Source organism: Acomys minous (assembly GCF_964271855.1).
Source record: "Acomys minous genome assembly, chromosome: 2".
NCBI classification, from domain to species: Eukaryota; Metazoa; Chordata; class Mammalia; order Rodentia; family Muridae; genus Acomys; species Acomys minous.
The window spans coordinates 57,743,739-57,767,217 of NC_140484.1; the positions used below are offsets into that span (position 1 = coordinate 57,743,739).

Genomic DNA, 23,479 nt, shown 5'->3' on the forward strand with positions numbered 1-23,479 from the left:
GCCCAGCCCAGAAGAGGGGCTGGTCTTCAGCTCTTTGTTTCTCTCTCTTTTCTGATTGAATCCTTAGCGGACTGTATAAGTCTTTAGCTCAGAGACTTCTGATATCAATTGGGTCCAAATGCCTTCATAGGTTTAAAAGAAGGTTGGTCCCTTTAGTATCGCTGGGACTGTACGGTTTTCAAGACATCCACCTCCCCAGAGCTCTGCCCCACTTGGAGTCACTATTCTGGGCATTTGTTCATAGTAGGGTGCTGAGCTGGATGCCAGGAAAGCAGATGGTGATGCACACACGCCTTAGCATATACACCCCGCCCCGCCCCTGCAGAAAGACTTGGGGGACAGCTGGCAGAAAATATGGGGAAGAGAAAGGAGGAAACGTGATTAGGAAGGAAGAACACAGACTCTGCTCAGCGAGAAACCTCCGCAGCAGCAGGAATGGGGAAACAGCCGCACTGCAAATCCTGGAACACACCCTTGTGGAGTGGGGCCGAGGGTTTAAGATGGGTGTGGACAGGCCAAATGTGGTTTTTCTGCAGGAAACTGCTGGGAACAGCAAGGGATCGGGGTGGGGACTAGTCAGCTTGATGAAAAATTAAAATGCTGGTCACGTGTGCTTTCAACCCACTCGACGAAGCGTCTGGGCTCCTCTTGCTAAGGCTGAGGTGGGGGTGGGGAGAGTGTTTTCTGCCTCTGTGGGTTCCAGCTCCTACAATTTCCAAGGCCAAAATGAGGACAGAAACAGCTCTGGGACTCGGACAGGTAGAACGTTCGCCTGTGCAAGGCCACCCGGAGAAGAACGGGTGCATTGCCCGGAGCACGGTGTCCCTGCTGGAGACCCTGTAGTGGGCACAGCAGACTTGTGGACAGTGACAACAGAAATGTGGCAGCGGGAATAATGTGGGGAGAGGGTCAAAAGCCTGGCGCACAGAGTTCATGAAGTAGAGACTGTCCTGACACACCTGGAACTGACTACGCGTGTGGTGACCCGCGCCACCCAGACTTAGCAGGGACGGTCGCGTATGTGGACATGACGTAGACTTCAGCGTGGGCGCTAAGGAAACCAGCCAGCACGCCTGGAGTAGGGGACGCTCAATAGCACCACCAGGATCCCTGCGAGGTTCTCGGGATCTGATTCCACGATTCTGCTGCACGCCAGGCTCTGAACAGTAAGGAGACTGGCTGCAGGAACGGAAACAGCACCCACGATCACGCAGTACCCGATCCGCGCGCACTGTCCCCACCCAACTGCGGCGTCCCGACTCACTCTAAACCCTTCTCCCCCTTTTCCGCAGCTACGAGGCTCCTCCTTTAATCCCGCCCCCAACCGGCTTGGTCCCGCCCCATCCCAGTGTGCCGTGCGCTTGACATTTAGGAAGCTGGCGTGGCGCAGCGATAGCGTGTGGTGGTCTATGGGCGGGACTTCCGGTCCGCTGAATCGCCTTCCGGCCGTGCTTGATGGGTCTAGCCGGTCTCCTGACATGAAGGTGAGCCCGGCAGCGGCGGCGACGCCTGCTCCTTCTTGGACTGCTTCAGCTTCCGCGTCATGATGCGGAGACGTGGAGCAGCGAGGCTCTCCGCGGACAGAGCGGGCAGAGTGTGAGCGGGAAGGAGAGCGCGCGGATGAGAGCGAATGTGGGAGAGAGGCATGTGAGGGTGAGGAAGTGTGTGAGAAGGAGAGGAGGAGAACGATTGTGTCAGTGTGAGAAACGAGCTGGTAGGAGAATAAACCAAGTGGGGATCGGGGTGAGAACTGAGCAGATGTGACTGTGAGCTAGTGTGAGTCCGGCAGATGTTCAGTGTGAGCTAGTGCGGATAAACCGATGGGAGGGTCTGAGCGAGTGTGTCAGCGTGAGAGTAATCGAGTATGTGAGAGAGAGAGCGGATCTGAGGGTGAGAGGGAGTGTGAGGGCCAGAACCTGTGAGAGTGTATGTGTGAGACTGAGTGTGAAGATGACTTTATTAGGGTGACAAAGCACGGGAGAATGAGTGTGAGGGTAAGGGCAGCTGTGTTAGTGTGACAGGACGGTTAGGCTGAGAGCGGTGTGGGAGAGAAAGTGACAGCGTTTTGGAGGGTGTGAAGGCAAGTGTGTTAATGCGAGGGGGCTTCGGAGCCAACAGTAATGTGAGAGTGTGAGAGAGCACAAGTCACTGTATAAAATCAAGAGAGCCAGAAGTGAGGCACATGGCTCTAACCCTAGCCCTTGGGAGGCAAAGGCAGGCAGATGGATCTGTGTGAGTTATAGGCCACCCTGGGCTGTATAATGAGTTTCAGGACAGCCAGGGCTACATAGCAAGACCCTTTCTAAAAATTAAAAAGAAAAAAAAAAAGAGTTGGTGCAGGCTGGAGAGATGGCTCAGAGGCTAAGAGCACTGGCTATTCTTCCTAAGATCCTGTGTCCAAGTCCCAGCAACCACTTGGTGGCTCACAACCATCTATGATGAGAGCTGGTGCCCTCTTCTGGCCTTCAGGAGTACATGCAGGCAAAAAAAAAAAAAACCCCAGCTGTTTACTATATAAATAAATAAATCTTTAAAAAAAAAAAAAAAGAGTTGGGGGAAGGGGCCAGAAAACAGCAGGAAGCATGTGGCCATCAACACAGTAATGACTGTGAGTGCACATGTATGTGGAGAAACATGGATGTGTAAAGGAGTAGAGACAAGAGCCAGAGTGTGAGATAATGAAGTGAGATTTCAAGATGTGTGAGTTGGTGTGCCTACCTTGTGGAGTCACAAGTGGGAGTGTGCAAACAAGTCAGTGGGGCCAGAGTGGCTGTGGGGCATAGAGAATGAGCTCGGTGTGTCCGAATGGTCGCTGGCGTGCCCAGCCTGAGGTAGGAGGGTAGACAGCAAGCTGGGTGGGCTCCTTCAAGTTTGCTGGGTATGTGAGGCTAGGCCTTGCTCTCGGCACAGCCTCAAGCCTTGAACACCCTGTGCTGGAAAAATTCCAAAGGACTTTCCACGGGTCTCCATAGACTGGAGCCCAGAGAGGCCAGGGGACTGTGCTGGTGACAGAACTGGGACTTGGGCCATCTTAGAGCAGTCCTGTTTGTATTGCGTTGTGCAGCTGGGCACGGGATGGTAGCCACGTGCCCGAAGGCTTGGTGGCCTGCCCCCTAGCTTGGTCTCCTCATCTGAGATTGGCGATACCAGTGATGTCTGCCTGGCTCCTGGGCTGTGGAACGGCCTTGTGCAGACTTCAACCGGGTTTGGCATGCAACGTGTGGTCAATAAATGTCACCTGGGGTTGTGATCATCCCGCTTCTTCCGTCACCTTCATTTCCAACCATACAGTCACCCACCTCCTCATATGAGCGGTTCGCTCCAAAATTTGTTCTCAAAAGTGAAAAAAAACCTCCGAAGTGAAAATGTAGGATGGTCACCGTACTCGCTCTACGAGCTGTGGATCTGTTAAGAGAACTCAGGGCTGAAAGTATGGCCCAGTGTTTGCTTAGCATGGGTGGAGCCGTGGGTTCACTTCCTGGCACTACGGAACTAATAACAGGCAGTGGTAGTAACAGATGCTCGTCCCTCAAATCCTGCAACACCAAAGCAGGAGATCAATCTGGGGGCCAAAGGCCTTTTTTTTTTTTTTTTTTTTTTTTTTGGTTTTTCAAGACAGGCTTTCTCTGTGTAGCCTTGACTGGACTGGACTGGTTTCATAGACTAGGCTGGCCTCGAGCTCACGCTGAACTCACATCGTGCCACCGCACCTGGCTTGATCTTGAACTCTTAATCTTTCTGGTTCCACCTTCCTAGTACTGTCAAAAGCTAGTAATTTCCTTTTTGTTGTTGTTGTTGGGGTTTTTGTTCGTTTGTTTTTGTTTTGGGGGGTTTTTTGTTTTTTTGTTGGAGACAGGATCTCTCTGTGTTAGCCTTGGCTGTCCTTGCTTTGTAGACCAGGCTGGCCTGGAACTCACTGCGCTCACCTGCCTCTGCCTGCTGAGTGCTGGGATTAAAGGCATGTCCTGTTCTCCCCCCCCCCCTTCGGTTTCTAGACAGGGTTTCTCTGTGTAGTCTTGACTGTCCTGGACTCACTTTGTAGGCCATGCTGGCTTCGAACTCACAGCACTCCCCCTGCCTGTGCCTCTGCCTCCCTCTGTTGGGACTAAAGGCATGCACCACAATCACCCGGCTGTCTTTTTAATTTTTTAAAAATGATTTATTTATTTTTATTTTATGCACATTGGCATTTTGCTTGCGTGTATATGTGTGTGAGGGTGTCATCTTCTGATCTGGAGCTACAGATAGTTGTGAACTGCCATGTGGATGCTGGGAACTGAACTCGTGTCCTCTGGAAGAGTAGCCAGTGGTCTTAATTGCTGAGCTCTCTCTCCAGCTCATCCTACTCTCACCCCCTTTTAATGATCTCACCAACTTAATTTTTATGTGTATGTGGGTTTTGCCTGCATTTATGTCTGTGTGCTGTGTGCATGCAGTGTTCACAGAGGCCAGAAGAGGGCGATGAGCTCTCATCTCTCCAGCCCCCCTAAAGCTAGTTCTGTTCTTTTCTTTCTTAATTTTTGTTTGTTTTTTGTTTGTTTGTTTGTTTTGTTTTTGTTTTTTTGAGACAAGGTTTCTCTGTGTAGCCTTGGCTGCCTAGACTCGCTTTTGTAGACCAGGCTGGCCTCGAACTCACAGCGATCTGCCTGCGTCTGCCTCCCAAGTGCTGGGATTAAAGGCATGTGCCACCCCGCCTGGCCTAAAGCTAGCTATTTTATTTTATTTTATTTAAAGAGAACTAAAATTGACAGTGCATCACAAAGAAGGGTTAACTCTGATTAGCTCTTCACTCTGCACATGCACACAGTTTGCATTTGCACACATTAATGCGTTTTTTAAAAAGCACCTGACATTTCTTGCCTTAAGTCTGCTTCAGAAACATTTGAAAGCTTCTGCCGTGACTCTTTGTCAGCCTCACTAAGGCAGTCTTTCCAGTGCAATGGGATTTATAGTCCCAGAGTTAGAAAGACTATAGCATATTCTCCACTGTTAGCTTTGTATGAAGCGGGAGCCAAGACTCGAGTAGGCCAAAGACACACTGTGTGCAGACAGGGCCTTCTGCCTAAAGGATGGTCGTTAATGCTTGGGAACGAACACATTTTGATGTGTGACGCTGGGAGTCTGCTATATGAAGAAGATGATGGAGAAATTGCCCTGATGGCCGTCAGAGCCGTGGTCACTGGGAACCACAGAAGGTGCCGTAGCCTGGACACCCTTCACATCATAGCATGTGCCTTACCATGCACACCCTGGTGGTCTAGAAAGCTGGATCTCCTTATTTAGTTATTTTTGAGACTGGGTTTCTCTGTGTAGCTTTAGCTGTCCTGGAACTTGCTCTGTAGACCAGGCTGGCCTTGAACTCACAGCGATCCCCTTGCCTCTGCCTCCCAAGTGCTGGGATTAAAGGCATGCACCACACCACCACCCAGCTTTGGAGATCCACGTTTATGGGCAGCTGGGTACATGGTGGGAGCAGTGTGTTGATTCTGGTTCGGCCCTTGCTGCCAGACACAAACTAACTGGCCTACCTTCCTCCATGTATCCAGATAGGCCCCACCTTTTAAAAAAGGTTTAATTTTTTACATGTTTGTGTCTGTGTGTGAGGATGTGAGTGCAAGTGTTTATAGGACTCAGAGTGGGGCATCAGATCCCCTGGAACAGGTTATGGGTAGTTGTGAGTACCCGACATGGGTGCTGGAGGCCTATCTCAGGTCCTCTACATTGTGAGTACCCGACATGGGTGCTGGAGGCCTGTCTCAGGTCCCCTACAAGAGCAGTGTGTGCTTAGTGCATCTTCAGCGCATCCCACCTCCTTTATTTTGGGCAAGTGGATATACGGGCTGGTGGGATGGGCGCCTAGGGTGAGAGAGTCATGGCTCTCACCTCTCTCAACAGCCTGCTTTTAGAGCAACCACTGCCTTTGCTGGGGGCTTCAAGCTTCCAGCAATATTTTATGCAGGGCCTCCTGCATTCTACAAAAGTGCTGAGTTACTGAACTACATGTCCAGCCCTTCTCCCCCCCCCCCCTTTATTTTGAGAAAGGGTCTTGATAAGTAGCCCGGGCTGGCTTAGAACGCCATTGTCCAAACAGGCTTTAATGTTAGCTAGATTCTTCTACCTCAAGTCCCAAGTAATGGGATAATAGGCCTGGGCCACCGGGCTGGGCTTCTTTGACCCCTTCTTCCTATGAGTATAAAGTCAAGGGTCAGGGGATTAGGAGGCGGTAGGCAGAGGGCTTTAGGCTAGGTGACCAGCTGCAAGTCTAGGCAGTAGACACTAGTAGAGACTCACGGTCACCCAGCACCTGGACATACTCTCAGTCCTGGACTCCTTACCTCCTGGTTCTTATTTCTTTCTTTCTGTGACCCAGTTCTTCACTCAAGGGAGGAGAGAAGCCGTGCTTATGTAGGTGCAGAGGCTAAAGACGTCCCTGGGAGCTCAAGTAGTCACAGTCCCAAACTGACCCAGCAAGCTGTGGGCTTTTCTGGGCCACCGGTCCCAACCTTGTACTGTGCTCAGGATTTCAATTTCCCAGGGGCTATGGGCCACAGAGTCTAAGCTTGCCAGTTGTGAGGGCAAGGTGGTGAGCTGAGGTAAAGTGAGATACACAAAGTTATTTCCTCTTAATTTTCATCTTGCCGTGGGGGGAGAAGTTAGTGGGATGGGAGACTAGGGTGAGAGAGTCATGGCTCTCACCTCTCTAAACAGCCAGCTTTTAGAACAATCACTGCCTTTGCCGGAGGCTTCAAGCATCCAGCATTGGCTGGGTGTGGTGGCACATGCCTTTTATCCCAGCACTCAGGAGGCAGAGGCAGGTTGATCCCTGTGAGTTCGAGGCCAGCCTGGTCTATAATGCGAGGCCAGGACAGCCAGGGCTACACAGAGAGACCTTGTCTCGAAAACCGCCCACCCCACCCCCCAAAAAAGAATCCAGCATTATTTTATATACTCTACAGTTTTTTTTTTCCTTAGGTCCTCAGAGCCTCAAACTCGGGTCTAGACTTTCTTGTGGTCTGCCTGTTTTCTAGTGGAATCTTCCTAGTTTGCCTTACTTAAAGACCATGTGTTAGTCATAACTTCATACAGGTGCCTTGGTGTTCTGGGTGTCAAAGCCTGGAGCCTTACTGCCACATTCCTAGCTTTCCTCAGGTCACACCAGGAGCAGTGTGTGTGTGACAGAGAAGTGGCAGCAAAAGGAAGCAGATGGGAAACAAGCAGTCAGCCCTGGAGGTCATAGGAACAGACAGGCAGGCACTGGGCTGAGCCTGCCTCTAACCTCTAAGCTACTATTAGTGCCTTATATCCTGCCTGGCTGCCTGTCCAGAGCCTCTCGGCCTAGGTTCAGGCATCCTTAGGTGCTCTAGACCAGAGGGGAAAGCCATATGCTCACCTGTTGGGCAGTAGGCCGGGTCGGCCTCCACAGAGCCCTCCTGGGCTTTGTAGGTCTCCTCACTTGGTCTAACAGACTATGTGTTATCAGGGACATGAGACTAGTTGATACACTTTTGCGCACTTTGTCTTGAAGTCCCATTGTGGGAGTGACAGTCCAGCTGGGCCGTGTCCATCCAGCACTTCCTAGGACCTAAAAGTGAATTGCCCAACTAACGGAAATTCTGTGCAGAACATAGAAGTAAAGAATTGAGCTGGGCGTGGTGGCGCATGCCTTTAATCCCAGCACTTGGGAGGCAGAGATAGGCGAATCGCTGTGAGTTCAAGGCCATCCTGGTTTACAAAGTGAGTCCAGGATGGCCAAGGCCACACAGAGAAACCCTGTCTTGGAACACCCCCCCCCCAAAAAAAAAAAGAAAGAAATGAGCAGTGGTTCGCCATCTGCTTCTAGTTTTATTCCTTGCAGCCTTTTATGTGTGAGCATATGCACATAAAAACAAGACTGTTAGGCTAAGGTGATGGCAAACACCCTGTCACTTGGGAGGCTAAAGCAGTAGGCCCTTGAGTTGGAGGCCAGCTGGGATGTACCTAGGAAGATCCTGTCTCAGACGAAAGCAGACTGTGCTGAGGAAGTGCAGCTCTGTGGTGTTTTGCATCGATCACAGGCACCTCCGTGCTTGTTTGTTCTGATATCGGAAGTGCTGAGTCCCTAAGCTTGGTTCCTGTGTGTGGGACATCCTTGAAGTGGAACTTGGAAAAGGAAGGAAGTGTACAGTGGACAGTGTAATATTTATGGCCACATTGTCATTCAAAAAGGCCTTTCCCAGCTGGAATTCCTGCTTAGCCCAAGGAATCATTTTTTTGTAACCCTTCACATGCTAGGTGGAGACACCATCTTGTGTCTCATCTGTGTTTGTTTCATTTCTAGGGCTCTAAGTATTTCTGTATTTGAAACTTGTTCTTGTTTTTATAGTGGGACCTTGTTTACTGGGCTGCCTTTTGTTTATTTGTCTATTTCTTTACTTATTTAGGATTAGGGTTTTTGTTTTTTCCCCGAGACATGATTTCTCTGTGTAGCCTTGGCTGTCCAGAACTCACTCTGTAGACCAGGCTGGCTTCGAACTCACAGAGATCTGCCCGCCTCTGCCTCCCAGGTGCTGGGATTACAGCTGTTTTCCTCCATGTTTTGAGACAGGGTCTTGCTATTTCACCTAAGCTAGCTATGAACTCCTTGGGTTCAAGCAGGCTTTTTGTTTCACCGTCCTCAGTGGCTGAGACTATAGGCACTTAACAGGGTACCCAGCTGTGAAAGGTGCACATTAAAGTTGCAGTCAGTGCTCTTAAACCACTGAGCCATGTCTCCAGCTCAAGTTAAACTTTTTTTTAAAGATTTATTATGTTTATAGTGCTCTGCCTGTATGTATGCTTGCAGGCCAGAAGAGGGCACCAGATCTCATTACGGATGGTTGTGAGCCACCATATGGTTGAACTCAGGACCTTTGGAAGAGCAGGCAGTGCTCTTAACCTCTGAGCCATCTCTCCAGCCCCAAGTTAAACATTTTTAAACATTAAACTTTGATGATACTGTCTTTTGTATTCTCTTTCCTTAGCGATATACTTGGAAAAGATTTCTCTGCTCTGGGATTACATGAGTAGTTGTCTATAGTCTATTCAAGTACCTTCTGTGGCTTTGTTATTCCACACTCAGGCCCCACTGTTGCTGAGGTTTCTTTTGGTTTGAGGGAATATGGGAGCCAGTTTTCTTAGATGGCTGGCTGGTTTTGGTCAGGAGGAAAGCTTTGGACAGCTCATGGTTGTCCAAGGAGGTCCCGGTGATCTGGACAGGGAAGCCTAGAAGTTCTAGGTTAATTTAGTAACCAGGTCTGGCCTAAGGGCCGGAAGGACTCAAGCCCTATTAGGATAAGTATCCTGTCTAGTTCATGCCACATCTCTCTGCTAGTCATCCGCCCTCATGTTCCTCTTTCTTTCTGCAGCCCCCTAGACCCAGAGGTTGGTTCCTGCTGTGACACGCCCACCATGTGGCCACTTCTTCATGTCCTCTGGCTTGCTCTGGCCTGTGGCTCTGTTCACACCACCCTGTCAAAGTCAGATGCCAAAAAAGCTGCCTCAAAGACGCTGCTGGAGAAGGTAGGGAACTCGAGGTGACCTTCCTGGCTGAGGTCTTTGTGAGTCAGGACATGAAGGTCTTGGCTCCTTACACAACTTTCTGACAGGCTCGTCTGAGCCAACAGGCAGGTGTGCTCTGGGGAAGGATCTTGCTGGAGCTGTGAGTTTACAGCCTTGGATCTGGAAGCAGTAGGTCATTATCTTCCCTACTCAGACTCTGTACTCTGTCAGTCTCCATCTGTCTGCTTTTCCTATCCCATGGCTATTGAATTCTCTCATCTTTACAGCCCCAGACTGTGTTTCCATCATGTCCCTTGTGCTGTTCCTTTGGGATATGCCTAGGGGTTGCAAACCCAAAGGTAGGCCACATCCAGCTCCCTCCTTAGCCCCAACAGTCCCCATGCCAGGCTGCTGGCACAGGACCATACCTATGATCCAGGCCTGGACCGAGAGCTGCTCTTTACCGATACAATGAGCAGGCCATGGTGGCGCATACCTGTAATCCCAGCACTGGGGGGCAGAGGCAGGTGGAACTCTATGAGGTCAAGGCCAGCCTGGTCTACAAAGAGAGTCCAGGACAGCTAAAGCTACACAGAGAAACCCTGTATCAAAAAACTAACCAACCAACCAAACAAACAAACAAACAAAAAACCAAAACAAAACAAAAACCAAAACAGTGGGCATCTCAGTCTGTGTTGGATGGTTTTTGTCAGCTTGACACAAGCTGAAGTCATCTGAGAAGAGGGAAACTCAATTAAGAAAGACCTCCATAAGATCGGGTTGTAAGCAAGTCTGTAGGGCATTTTCTAAATTATTGATTGATAGGGGAGGGCCGGGCCCATTGTAGGTGGTGCCATCCTGGGCTGGTGCTCCTGGGTTCTGTGAGAAAGCAGGCTGAGCAGGCCAGTAATCAGCACCTCTCCATGGCCTCTGCATCAGCTCCTTCCTGCCTCCAGGTTCCTGCGCTGTTTGAATTCCTGTTCTGACTTCCTTTAATGATGAACAGTGATATGGAAGCCAAATAAACCCTTTAGTCCCCAAGTTCCTTTACTCCCCAAGTTGCTTTGGTCATGGTGTTTCATCACAGCAATAGAAACCCTAAGACACTGTCTCTTACAGGAAGACCAGGAAATCAACCACTATTAGGGAAGGCTGAGCTGGGCCCCCAGAGTGTGGCAAGTTGAGAACCTGATGGAGGGCTTCTAGGAGTAGAGGTGGGGCAGAGGCAAGCGTACTAGCTTGGGGGACTCAGATGGGGCTTGGCCATGGAGTATGGCCCTTCATCTTCTGGAGGCATTTTCTTAACTGAGGTTCCCTCTTCTCAGTGTGTGGACTTGGGGTGCCTAGATGAGAACCCAGTGGTTTGAGTGCTAAATGTCAGTCTTCCTATGTAGAAGGAGCCACCATAGACTCCTGCTTGATCTACAGTCCAAATCAAGGCTGAATAGCCCCTGACAAATGCTACTGTGCCTGCTAAGTGCTAGTGCCCTTCTGAAGTCACTTACCCTTTACCCTTTACCCTTTACCCTTTACCCACAGGGGCAGATCAGCAGTGCCATGTTAATCCAGAGACATGGTCTGTGGCTGGATGGAACGGCCTCGCTGCTGCCACTGTGGCTTCAAGTGCCACGTTCCATGCTGAGACGAGAGGTCAGCTTTTCCCTCTCCCTTTTGTTTCAGACTCAGTTTTCAGATAAACCTGTTCAGGATCGGGGCCTGGTGGTGACGGACATCAGAGCTGAGGATGTGGTTCTTGAACATCGGAGCTACTGCTCAGCAAGGGCTCGGGAGAGGAACTTCGCTGGCGAGGCCCTAGGCTACGTCACCCCAGTAAGTCAGGGTTCTGTGGTGTAGAACAGGGCTGTCTTCCTGGCTGCTGTTCTGCCCTCCATGGTGCTGCTACTGTGAGACTGGAGGAGCACACCCAGCATGAGATGTCAGAGAGAAGGGTGCCAGGGCTCCCTTGGGGCTTGCTCCTTGTGGCTTCAGGTGACCCGCAGCAATGCCTCCTCTGTATAGAGGGGCTCTAGGGCTGCCGAGGTCATAGTTGAGGCCTGTAGAGCCCTGATCCCAGGCAGGGGACTGATGGCAGCTCAGAGTCCAGCACTGTTGATACTGATGGCTGTCCTGGGCATGTCCAAAGCATCAAGTGACAGCACTGCCGCAGTGCAGGGATACATTCACTTGTCTTTTGTCTGCCCTCTACTTCCTCTGCCAGTGGAACAGCCATGGCTATGATGTTGCCAAGGTCTTTGGGAGCAAATTCACACAGATTTCACCAGTCTGGCTGCAGCTGAAGAGACGTGGTCGTGAGATGTTTGAAATCACTGGCCTCCATGATGTGGACCAAGGTTTCTCCATTTCCTTATTATCTGTGCTTGGCCTGAGGGCTAACAAGAGTATGATAGTATGTACATGTGTCTGTGTGAATATAAAAGTGTCGTGTGTGGTTGTCTGTCTGTCTGTCTGTCTTTCTGAGAGTATGTGACTCTGATTATGCCTTTTTTTTTTTTTTTTTTTTTTTTTTGGTTTTTCGAGACAACGTTTCTCTATGTAGCCTTGGCCATCCTGGACTCACTTTGTAGACCAGGCTGGCCTCGAACTCACAGCGATCCACCTGCCTCTGCCTCCCGAGTGCTGGGATTAAAGGCATGCGCCACCACCCCCGGCTGTTGTTTTTGTTTTTTGAGGCAGGGTCTGTCTGTGTTAGCCTTCTGTCCTGGACTCAATTTGTAGACCAGGTTGGCCTTGAACTCACCGAGATCCAATTGGCCTCGGACAGAATTAACAGGAGAGGCTTAGCTGCGTTTGGACTCATGAGACCAGGAGTAGTTTTTTCTGATACTTTGAAGATCCGGGAAGGACGATGGGAGGAAGGGGCTGGTGCGTAGAACAGAAGAGAAGGGGGACAGGAGTGACTGCTGGGTTGCCCCAGGCTCGGAAGGGATGAGTAATGGTCTAGATCCTTGGCCTGGACTACTGACTGCCCCTTTCATCTCTGACAGGGTGGATGCGAGCTGTCAAGAAGCATGCCAAAGGCGTGCGCATAGGTGAGTCCAGCAGGCCTGGGCATGGTCAGAGAGCAGCCCCAGCCATACCATGTGGATGGCACAGCCTCCCTGTGTGTGGGCAGAGACTTGCATGCTCCTTCCAATCTAGGCTGTGCTACTTGAGGGTAAATCTCTCCCCTCAGGGCTCTGAGCGGTCAGCTGAGCTTGGCCACCACCAGCACCACCTCCCTCCTTGGCTGGTGATTTTCCAACATGGTTCTCCCTCTTCCTTCTTTCTTCCTGTCTAGCAAGTGTTACTGAGTTTCCTGGAGCCAGACGCTAGGCTGGGCCTGAGGGTGACATTGCCCCTACCCTTCCTGTGCTTCTGAGGCTCACAGCTGCCATAGGAAGGAATTTTCCCCCAAAGAACAAGGGGAACCTGAGGGCAGCAGAGGAAGCTTATCATCGGGCTCAGGCTCAGGGAGGCTCAGAAGCAGTGACAGCAGGGGACCTGTCATTCCGTCCTGTGGTTCAGGAGTGGAAGCCATCAAGTTAGATTGAGGTAGGCAGGGTGGCAAGGATGTAGATGAGTGGGGGCCTGGCCCTGCCAGTTTCCTGTAAGGTCAGCTCTAAAGATATTTGATATGTTAGCATCTCTTTGTTCTCCCCTTCCTCCTGCCAGGCTGTGTGGGTATAGGATGTCTGCACTGGACAGATCCATGAGAGCCTTGCATGGCCTCACTGTTGACGCTGGTCTGACTGGTCTGGGAGGCAAGGGATTTTTTTTTTTTTTTTTGGCAGATAGCAAACAGCAGAGGGTAATTCAGTGTTTTTTGGCCATGACCTTTCTGTGTGTTCTCTCTTGCCACCAGTGCCTCGGCTTCTGTTTGAAGACTGGACTTATGATGATTTCCGGAATGTCTTAGACAGTGAGGATGAGATAGAAGAGCTCAGCAAGACTGTGGTACAGGTGGCAAAGGTGAGACCTGTGTGCTCCTCAGACGAGGATGGGAGCGCAGGCCACCGGGCCCCACTTCCCGAGACAGGCTGTACCTCCCACTCCCAGCTCTCCTGCTTGTCTTGCTTTGCTTTCCTCTCTGGCTGGGGCTTCCAAAAGGCCCCCACTTGGCTCCTCCCTCGTTTGGGGGGATGGGGTCAAGACAAGGTGTGTACCTGTACCACCACTGCCAGTTCCCTCTTTTTTTTTTTCTTTAACGTAATTATTTGTTTTTGTGTGGTGTGTGTAGAGGGCAAATGGCACAACATATTTGTAAAGGACAGAGGACAGCTTGCTGGAGTTCTTTCCTACCATGTGAATTCCAGGAATCAAACTTGAGGTTCCAGGCTTGGCAGAAAGCTCCCTTACCTTCTACGCTATCTCTGTGGCCTTTTTTAACTTAAATTTTTTAGGACAGTATCTCACAAAGCCCAGACTAACCTTTGAATTCACTGTGTGGCTGAGGCTAGACTTGAACTTCTGATCCAGCAGCCTCTGCCTCCCAAGGGCTGAGATTACAGGTAGTATGACCTGGCACCTCCTGCCTGGCTTTTTTTCTTGGGTATCTTCTTATGCAACCTATGTCTTCTGGGGTGGATAGCATAAACCCCTCAGGCTGTACCACCTTTGGGAGTCTCAAAGGTGGGATAATTTTTGTCTTTGGAGCCAAAAAAAACTTCCTTTGGCTAAAACCCCATAACTCTCCCTGGGATGAGCACATCCCTGTTGGCCGTCAGTATGCCTGGCTACAGCAAGGGTAGAGAGATGTGGGCAACTGAGCACCTCTGTCCTCCTGTCTGCTATGGGGTACCCCCTCCCCGTGCTGCCTCATGAGTTACTGGGCTACTTTGCCAGGTGGGCCAGGTCAGTGGCATCTTTCCTGTCTTCCCCCAGTCCTCCTAAATTCCCATTTCTCCTCACCTGCCGATTTCTTTCAGAACCAGCATTTTGACGGTTTTGTGGTGGAGGTCTGGAGCCAGTTGCTGAGCCAGAAACATGTGTGAGTAGGGATATAGGCAGCTGCTTAGCTTTCTTTCTGGCCCCTGCGATTGGAGGAGCCAGAGGAAGGACCAAGGAAGAGGGAATGTGCCTGGAAGGGCCTTCCTTCCTCAGCCTCTGGGCTCTGGGTAGGGGATGGGACCCTAAAAAAGATGGAGGCCTACCCAGAGAAGCTAGGAATAGCCGTGGGGCAGGCAACTTCTCCTGACGACATCACTGTTGTAGTCTGGAGGTCCCTCCTGGAAGTCTAACAGAAATGGGGGATCCTCACCCAAGAGGACTCAGTGAGAAAAGGGTGGCCGGGTCTGTGCTATAGATGTTCAGCTTGGACCCAAGTAGAGATTTCCTCACTGCAGAAACTCCTCACAAAGAAGACTCCCTGGGACTTGAAAAGAGGCTGGTAGAGTGTGGCCAAGACCTGGGTGTGGTGGTCACAAGGTTTACTGGGGAAGGGATGTGTAAGTGCATGGGAGCGGTATGCTGGGAGGAAGCTGTGGGGGGCCCTCATGTCTCCTTGCTGCCACAGTTCCATACAACAGCCAACACACCTTAACCTCACAGGATCCTACCGCCCCTTGCCAGTGATACCAGGAAAGGAGGGAATCATGGGAAGTGCCAGCTGCCCCAGCATAGCTTGGGGCTGCCACAGCACTGAGGAATGGCTCCTCCTTAGCTCAGATTATTTGGCTCACCTAAAATAGCTACCTTTTTAAGGTATTTTTAGGAATTTAAAGGGAATTCTACCCTTTAGAAGATGACACAAGAACATTTTGCCCTGCATAGGGCTGGTGTTGTCCGCGTATAACCTCAGGAGAGGTTTGCAGCCCAAAGCAGGTGTCTGGGCAGCAGAGGCTCTGGAATCAGCTCCACCTCTGTTTCCTGCATGAGGGAGTTTTCCACATATGCTCTCTAAGCCACAGCTCAGGATGGCTGAGCCATTCTCCTGTCCTTTACTGTCCTTTACTGGCTCCTTCCCCAGTGTTACTCTTAGAGGCTTTGCTATTTACAGAAGACTGTAGGTCTCAACTCTGCCCACTAGGAGGCAGCATCCTCACACGACTCTCCTGTAGCCTTCAAGGGAGGTTCTGGTTGAGAATGAGGAGGTCATGTCCATTCTGAGAGCCCAGAGGAAGGTGTGCCTAGATCCAGGTGTGCCTGGGCCTTATCGTGATGAAAGACACCACCCAGGAGAAACCACAGGGGAAGAAGTATGTCCCTGAGTTAGTGGGGAATCTTCTGCCTGCAGTGCCCCTGAAGGACCCCAGCTCTGACCTGAGAGGTAGGTGTCCCAGACTCTCAGCCACGTGCTGTCTCCAGGCCCAGCTCTGTGTCCTTGCTGGGCAAAGGGCCTCACCCAGCTAACTTTGCTGCCAACATCCCTTCTTTTAATTCTGGACACTACAGATCTATTCATCAGAGATTTGCTATAATTCATTTGTGTTTCAGCACATCAAGTAGCAATGCAGTGAAATATGGCTATATTGTGTCTGTGCTCGCAATGGATCATTAATATCAGATAGAGAGGTCTAGGGGGTGGGAGTCTCTGAGTCTACAGTAGCAGAGGTGGAGGTAGGAGCAGCCTACATGGGCCTTTGTGCTCAGGGGACAGTGGAGAACTGTTTGCAGAGCATTAATGGGGCTAAGGCATAGGTAGTGACTAGCTCCTGAGCCCCCAAAGCCGTCTGGTTTGTCACTCCTTTGGACCCTGTCCCAGGATGAGCCTGGTTTTGGTAAAACCACAATGGGAATATTTAAGGAGACTAGTGCTCTGGTTGCCATTTCCCACCTCTTTGTTATAGGCATCTAAGTCAGCATGATCGGCACATATGTTCCTGCCCTTAGTCTGAGGTGATGGTGGGGCCCATGACTCATGCTCTCAGGAGACGGCCTGTTGCCCTACTTTCCCAGAGCGTAGTGGATATGTCAGGGAACTGTGTGACTCATCTCTGGGGATTTGTCTTCAGATTGTCATATGTCACAGTTATCTATCCTTAGGCAGAAGTTGCTAGTCATAGCAGGAGAGGCTTGGCAGGCAGCCTTCAGAGCCACTTAGTTTTAGGTCCCTTTCTCCACCAAAGCCTCTTCTTCAGGGAAGGAGACAAACCCCTGGTCCCCATGGAGTACCAGTCAGTTTGGGGCCCTAAAATAGGTAGTGCTATGGACAGCAATCTGGCTTTATCCAGTCCTATTCAAGGCTCATCCCAGACACCAAGGGGGTTTTATAGTAATAATCCCCCCAAAATGTGGGTGGCATCAGTGGCAGGGGAAGTAATGGCCGTTGGAGACAGAGTAGATTTTTGGCCATGTCAGCTCTATGGTAAACTTGTCTCTGGAAGATGCTAGTTCCTCAGTAAGGTGGAGAAGAGACTGCTAACCAAGTCCCTATTTTCTGTGTCCCCCACCTGGTCTAATCTCAGTGTACCAGTCCTAAAGCTGGGCTCAGTGGCTTCTGGCCACATGCCACTTAGCACAAGCTCAGAGATAGGCTGCCTGTAGGAGCTGTTGGCTAAGTCCTTTGTGGAGGCACTACTACTACCAGTCCCACTAGAACTCCATCTGGTTGTCTTATGAATCTTTATGTCCATAGTGGCTATGGACATCCCCTTGAGGAGGATGAGGTAGGCTCACATTTTCTTCTGAAAGCTCTGGAACCATCTTAGGCACTCCTTAGTCCTAAGTCTTGTATGCCCTGGAAAAAGATCATATTGCTGTTGTCCTATAGTCAGGCAAAGACCTCATTTGGTGGGGTTGGCTTTCCATATTTCTGAGCCTCTGGCACGTCAACACTCAGGCAACGTACTCCACTTTGGTCTCCAGCATGGTCCACTTGCATAAGTGCTGTGCAGGTAGATGACAAGCCACAGAAGAGTGAGGATGGGCTGCCTGAAAACTCCGTATCATACTTGTATTGCCAACTGCAACCCGCAAATTGTATACAAGACCAAAGAAGGACAGACAACTTGGACTTAAGTGGCCTTAGACCTTCATGGCTGGAGTTGTCACACTGGAATCACTGACACTCGTGTTGAAAAGTTATAGCTCAATTTGGGCCACATCAGAGAGACTGAAGCCATTGCCGCTAAGAGGACTCTAGAGATGTACTAGGTCTTGGGCCAGTAGGATACTCAGCTCTGGCTGTGTGAATGTAGGACTTGTCACCCTGTCTGCAGATGGAGCTGCTCCTGATGGTGTGGCTGTACAAGAGGGAGAGAAGAGCTCCTTTACACAACAGCAGTAGTTCCTCCCTGAGTGAGCACAGCATAACAAGCCTGACCTCATAGTAGTTTCGTTAGGCCAATTCCTTTAAGATGGCCATTTTCAGGGAAGCAGCTGGTGTGGAGCATGTCACAGGTCACTAGAGCATGTCACAGGTCTCTAGAGCATGTCACAGGTCACTAGAGGGGTAAGGAGTGGGCTCCCAGGCCATGTGGGGAGAGAAGCTGACATTTGAGACACACCACCAACTGCCTCTCTCCTCCACCCTCTTGTCTGGTTCCACATCTCTTGCTCCCTGCTCTCCTGGTATCTACTTCAGGTGTCCGACCCCATCTTGCTTCCCAGGACCCCTAACCAGTTGCTCAGTGACTAGGATTCCTCTGGGTCAGTGTTCTAGGCCCTTCGGTGCCCTGAAGACACCACTCTTCTAGGGATACCCAAGTATGAGGAAAGGCAAGCCCAACTGGGATACAGAGTCTCCTTTTCCTCAGCTCCTTTCATGGGTTCACACTGAAGGGTGCTACAGGAAACTCTGTGAAGAGAGTTGTAGTTCTGCAACAGAGACTAAGGCTGGGATTTCATTTGTTATGTTCTGAAAGCAGTGGGTGCCAGGACCCCCACCCCCCGGTGCTCTAGGCTAACCTTGGTTCTTGGTTCTTGCAGAGGGCTCATCCACATGCTTACTCACTTGGCTGAGGCGCTGCACCAGGCCCGGCTGCTGGCCGTTCTGGTCATCCCACCTGCCGTCACCCCTGGGTAAGTACACTCTGAGGGTAGAAAACAGTCCCTCTGTTGTCAACATGAGCTCCCCCCTCAAAACCAAAACCAAAGTCTGGATTCTGATTACATTCTGCTTTGGTTATGGGGGTGAGGGAAGCCAAACTGTAGTTCTAACCTGTCTTGTTCCTCTGCGTACTATTGAGAAGCTCATCAACGTGAGAATCCACAAGTTGAGACTCATTATCTGTCTCTGGGGCTCCAGGTCACCTGATTCAGGGGTTGGCTGTCAATACTCATGCCTGTAGCGTATTACACTATAGCTGGGCAAGCTGCTGCCAGCTGGGACCACTGAGTGGACCTGGGCCTTTGTTCCAGACCCTGGCTCTTTACCATTCCCAGCCCTGTGAGGCAGCTCTTTTGGCACCTTTGGGACATGATGTAGTGACCTAGGTTCTACAGCTGGAGCCATTGGATTCCCATGTCCACCCTGCCTAGAGCATCTCATAGAAATCACCAGTGTTTGGCTTAGAAATACCAATACTGGGAAATAGGAGACTCAGATTCATCTGAAGATAGACCTGGGGCACAGCAGGCAGGAGCAGATATTTGGGGGGGGGGGATAGTAAAACTATTGGGTAGGATTCCTAGGAATCCTCATGGTATTTAAGCGTCCAAGGGCAGCCCTGTCTGTTTAGCATTTAAACCCTCAGATGGATGCTGAGCTCCCTAGCCTACACACTAGAAGAAAGTACCCTTCTCTCTGGTCATCTCTGAATCTTCAGCTATCTGAAATAACAGTAGCTGGATGGATATGTTTGGATATGCCTCCAAGGCCTGGGATATCATTGGCAAATTGATGGATGCTTATAAAAGAAATGACTTATGCCTTGCATGATAGTGCACACCTTTAATCCAAGTAGTTGGCAGGCAGAAGAGGGCAGATCTCTGTGAGTTTAAAACCAACCTGGTCTATATAGCAAGTTCCAGGTCGGCCAAGGCTACATGTCTCATAAAGGTGAAAGCTGAGGCAGGTGGAGCTCTGTGAGTTTGAGGCCATCCCGGTCTACATGATAAGTTCCAGGCTAGCCAGGGTTACACAGTGAGATATTGTCTCAAAAAAAAAAAAAAGTGACTGCACTTAATATAGCACTTGTAAGGTGCCTGGGAAGCCAACAGGGACACTAGTTGCTGAAGACCTTCCCTGTGTCACTTAGTGCCACCTGTCATTACAGGTTATACTGCTCAGGCAGTTCAAAGCTTAAGACTTATGAGCTCAAGCCAGTGCTCAGGCCCCTCTGTTTAGCATGGACATCTGCCTGCTGTCTGAATTTTTTTCTCCATAAACTTCCCTCAGCTCTCAGCCCATGAGTGGGGACCGTTGAGTACACAGCAAGCTGTCCACATTGGTTTCAGGCCCATCCTAGGAGTCCTGCTCTGCACTGCAGTGGGCTCTGGTGCCTCGAGGTGGGAAGCTGGGAAGTGGAAAGCATGAGGGGTCTGCCACTTTGCCCAGGAGTGAGCTCTGGCAGCACTAGGAGACAGGGTAAGTCTCCAGCAACTAGAGTCCATGTCAGCTGCCCTCGCCTGTTGCAGATGCTACATTAACTCTTTTGAGAAGACGTTTCACTATGTAGGGCTGGCTGGCTCTGTTCTAATGTATGGAACATATGTGTGCAGTGGGGCCCTGTTCTGTTTGTCTTTCGCTTGGCGTTGTGCAGGGATGCTTTTCTTTCCTGCCCTGGGACTCAGCTCTGAGGACCCTTCCCTACTAGAACCTCCCTCTCCTGGGTCTGCTGAGCTGACCACTCGGTGCTAGGTGAGGAGGTTTCCATCTCTGCCTTGGTGGATCCCAGGCTGGGTCTGCTCCTGCATCTCAGAGACCCCACCCTTGCCAATGAGAGGAACCCAAGTCAGGCGTTTGTCCGGGGATTGGGGCCCGTGTATTCCCCAAGCTGCATCTTCTTTGTATGGCACACTTAGACTGTCTGACGCCCTGATCTTTGAGTTTGCCTGGGGCTGGTGAGGGTGTAGCAGAGAAAAAAATTTTTTCCCTCAACTGAACAATCAGTCTTTTTTTTTTTTTTTTTTTTTTTTTGAGACAAGGTTTCTCTGTGTAGCCTTGGCTGTCCTGCACTCACTTTGTAGACCAGGCTGGCCTCAAACTCACATCGATCCTCCTGCCTCTGCCTCCTGAGTGCTAGGATTACAGGCATGTGCCACCACACCTGGCTTTTCCTTATCATGTTTTTAGATGGAATGTTTGGACCCATTGGATTGGGAGCAGGAATAGGAACAGCTGTTATACTATGGGGCCAAGATAATGTGTGTACAGAGGCCCAGGCCTTGGGCACAGGGAAATTGTTCATCTTTGTCTAGGCAACAGAGACCTCTCTGAGTCTGTCCTGTTCTATATGTTCCCACTATGGAATGGTTCTGGAACAGCTCTTGCCCCTCTTTTGCTCAGAGCCTTCCAGAGGTAAGGAAAGAGGGACATCTCTGTTTGACCTCAGCCCTCACCCTAGCACCTAGAGTATGTATGACCCTGGAAAATAGCACACTGGCTCCATCCCTGAGGGGAAATAGGCTGGAGTGCTTCCTAAAGTAATGAGTCTCAACCTGTGGGTTGTGACCCCTTGAGCAGAACAACCCTTTCTCAGGCATTGTCTAAGACTGTTGGAAACACAGATATTTACGTTACTATTCAAACAGTAGCAAAATTACAGTTAGGAAGTAGCAATGAAAATAATTTTATGGTTGGGAGTCACCACATGAGGAACTATGTGAAAGGGCCCCAGCATTAGGAAGGTTGAGAACCACTGTCCTAGAGGGAGGAGAAGGGGCACAGGCTGGGATCCTAGGCAGCATGCACGCTCTGACTGTAGGGAAGCCCAGCAGTCCGTGCGTAGTAACTCAAGGTAGGTATGCTTGCCTTGTCACAGGACTGACCAGCTGGGCATGTTCACACACAAGGAGTTTGAGCAACTGGCCCCCATACTAGATGGCTTCAGCCTCATGACATATGACTACTCCACGTCACAGCAGTGAGTATGGGCCGGGAGGGTGCTTAGGTGAGGTGGGTCTTCAGGAACATAGAGGCCTGCATCGTGCTCTCTCAAACAGACATCTGCCTATGGGCTCTGTGGCTCAGCATACATGGACAGTCACTTTTTCTGGATCTGAATGCTGCCAAAAGGAAGCTGGTGACGGTTCTTTGGGAAGTCCCTGCTGGGTGGAACTTCTGTCACCAGTGACAGAGGCATAGACTGTCTATCTGCCACTACTGCTTTCCTGGAGCCTTGGCCCCAGCTGCATGTCTGCTGACCCGTCCTTGCTCAGTATTTTAGACCTGCTCTTACTGCTCTAGGGCTGCGGAGGGGGAGGGGAGTGCACGTAAGTACTTGGCCCCATGCAAGACACCTGTGGGTCCCATCAAAAGGTGCCAGGGCCACTTTGCCTGCAAAACTTAAATGATATGTTTCTGGTTCTGACCCTTGTAAAAAAATTTTTGTGATGTGTTCAGTGTCTCATCTTTCTTTCTTTCTTTCTTTTTTTTTTTTTTTTTTTTTTTTTTACATTTTCAAAGATAGGGTTTCTCTGTGTAACAGTCCTGGCTATCTTGGACTTGCTTTTGTAGACCAGGCTGGCCTTGAACTCACAGCGATGCACCTGCCTCTGCCTCCTGAGTCCTAGGATTAAAGATGTGTGCCACCATACCTGGCTCCAAAGTCTCATTTTTCTAAGATTTATCTCGGGTTTTTCGTTGTAGTTGTTTTTAAGATTTATTTATTTATTTATTATACATTGTTCTGCCTGAATGTGTGCCTGCAGGCCAGAAGAGGGCACCAAATCTCATTATAGATGGTTGTGAGCCACCAAGTGGTTGCTGGGAATTGAATTCAGAACTTCTAGGGTTTTTTGTTGTTGTTTTTGCTTTTTCGAGATAGGAGATAGGGTTTCTCTGTGTAGCCTTGGCTGTCCTGGACTCTCACTGTAGACCAGGCTGGCCACGAACTCACAGTGATCTGCCTGCCTATGCCTCCCCAGTGCTGGGATTAAAGGCTTGTGCCACCACACCAGGCTTTTGAGTTTTTGTTGTTGTTGTTATTTTGTTTTGTTTTCTCAGAACCTCTGGAAGAGCAATCAGTGCTCTCAACCTCTCCAGGCCCCCTTATCTTGTTATTTTTCAATTATACATATATGTGTCTCATTTAGAGGTATAGGCATGTTTGTGGGGTCTCAAGGAGTCCAGAGGTGTTGAATCCCCTGAGGCTGGAGTTATAGGCACTTGTAAGCCTCTGGGTATAGGAACTTAACTCAGGTCCTCTGCAAGGGCAGTTTAAACCCTTAACCACAGCCCTGTTTTTGTTTTTGTTTTTGTTTTTGTTTTTAAAGACAGGATTTCTCTATGAAGTCTTGGCTGTCCTGGAGCTTCAGGCTGGCCTTGAACTCATAGTGCTCTCCTGCTTCTGCCTCCTGAAAGCGGGTTTAAAGGTGTGTGCCATGACATCTGGCTTCCCAATTCTTTTGTTTGTTTGTTTGTTTGTTTTTCTTTTCTTTTTTTTTTCTTTTTGGTTTTTTGAGACAGGGTCTCTCTGTGTAGCCTTGGCTGTCCTGGACTCACTTTGTAGACCAGGCTGGCCCCAAACTCACAGTGATTCACCTGCCTCTGCCTCCCGAGTGCTGGGATTAAAGGCGTGCGCCACCGAGCCCAGCTGGCTTCCTAATCCTTGAGAGGTATTTGCCATAACACTGAAGGAAATGGACCCAAGGGGACCTAGAGGACCAAACTAGAGTCAGACACAGGGCTTCCTGCCTTCTGCTAAGAGTGGCCCTATTCCCCATTGAACTCGCAGGCCTGGCCCTAATGCTCCATTGTCATGGATTCGAGCCTGTGTCCAGGTCCTGGATCCTAAGTCACAGTGGCGAAGCAAGATCCTCCTGGGACTGAACTTCTACGGCATGGATTATGCAGCCTCCAAGGATGCCCGTGAGCCTGTCATTGGGGCCAGGTGAGCCCAGGACCCTCCTGGTCACATTCCAG

The 23,479-nt window shown here is 50.2% G+C and overlaps 1 protein-coding gene across 2 annotated transcripts in view; it reads left to right on the plus strand.

Annotated features, from left to right (window-relative positions):
- Window positions 1–1,332: 1,332 nt before the first annotated feature.
- Window positions 1,333–23,479, plus strand: part of CHID1 (chitinase domain containing 1) — a 33,690-nt gene continuing 11,543 nt past the window's right edge. The window contains exons 1-10 of one of the 2 annotated variants that reach the window (XM_084771857.1): window positions 1,333–1,484; window positions 9,384–9,537; window positions 11,197–11,346; window positions 11,735–11,867; window positions 12,522–12,566; window positions 13,379–13,485; window positions 14,442–14,503; window positions 18,382–18,474; window positions 21,378–21,479; window positions 23,292–23,447. In XM_084771857.1, the coding sequence (XP_084627983.1) occupies window positions 9,427–9,537; window positions 11,197–11,346; window positions 11,735–11,867; window positions 12,522–12,566; window positions 13,379–13,485; window positions 14,442–14,503; window positions 18,382–18,474; window positions 21,378–21,479; window positions 23,292–23,447 (959 nt within the window). In that variant the 5' untranslated portion in view covers window positions 1,333–1,484; window positions 9,384–9,426. Of the gene's footprint in view, window positions 1,485–1,525; window positions 1,654–9,383; window positions 9,538–11,196; window positions 11,347–11,734; window positions 11,868–12,521; window positions 12,567–13,378; window positions 13,486–14,441; window positions 14,504–18,381; window positions 18,475–21,377; window positions 21,480–23,291; window positions 23,448–23,479 lie in introns of those variants that run through there. The other variant, XM_084771858.1, reaches the window with a different exon arrangement.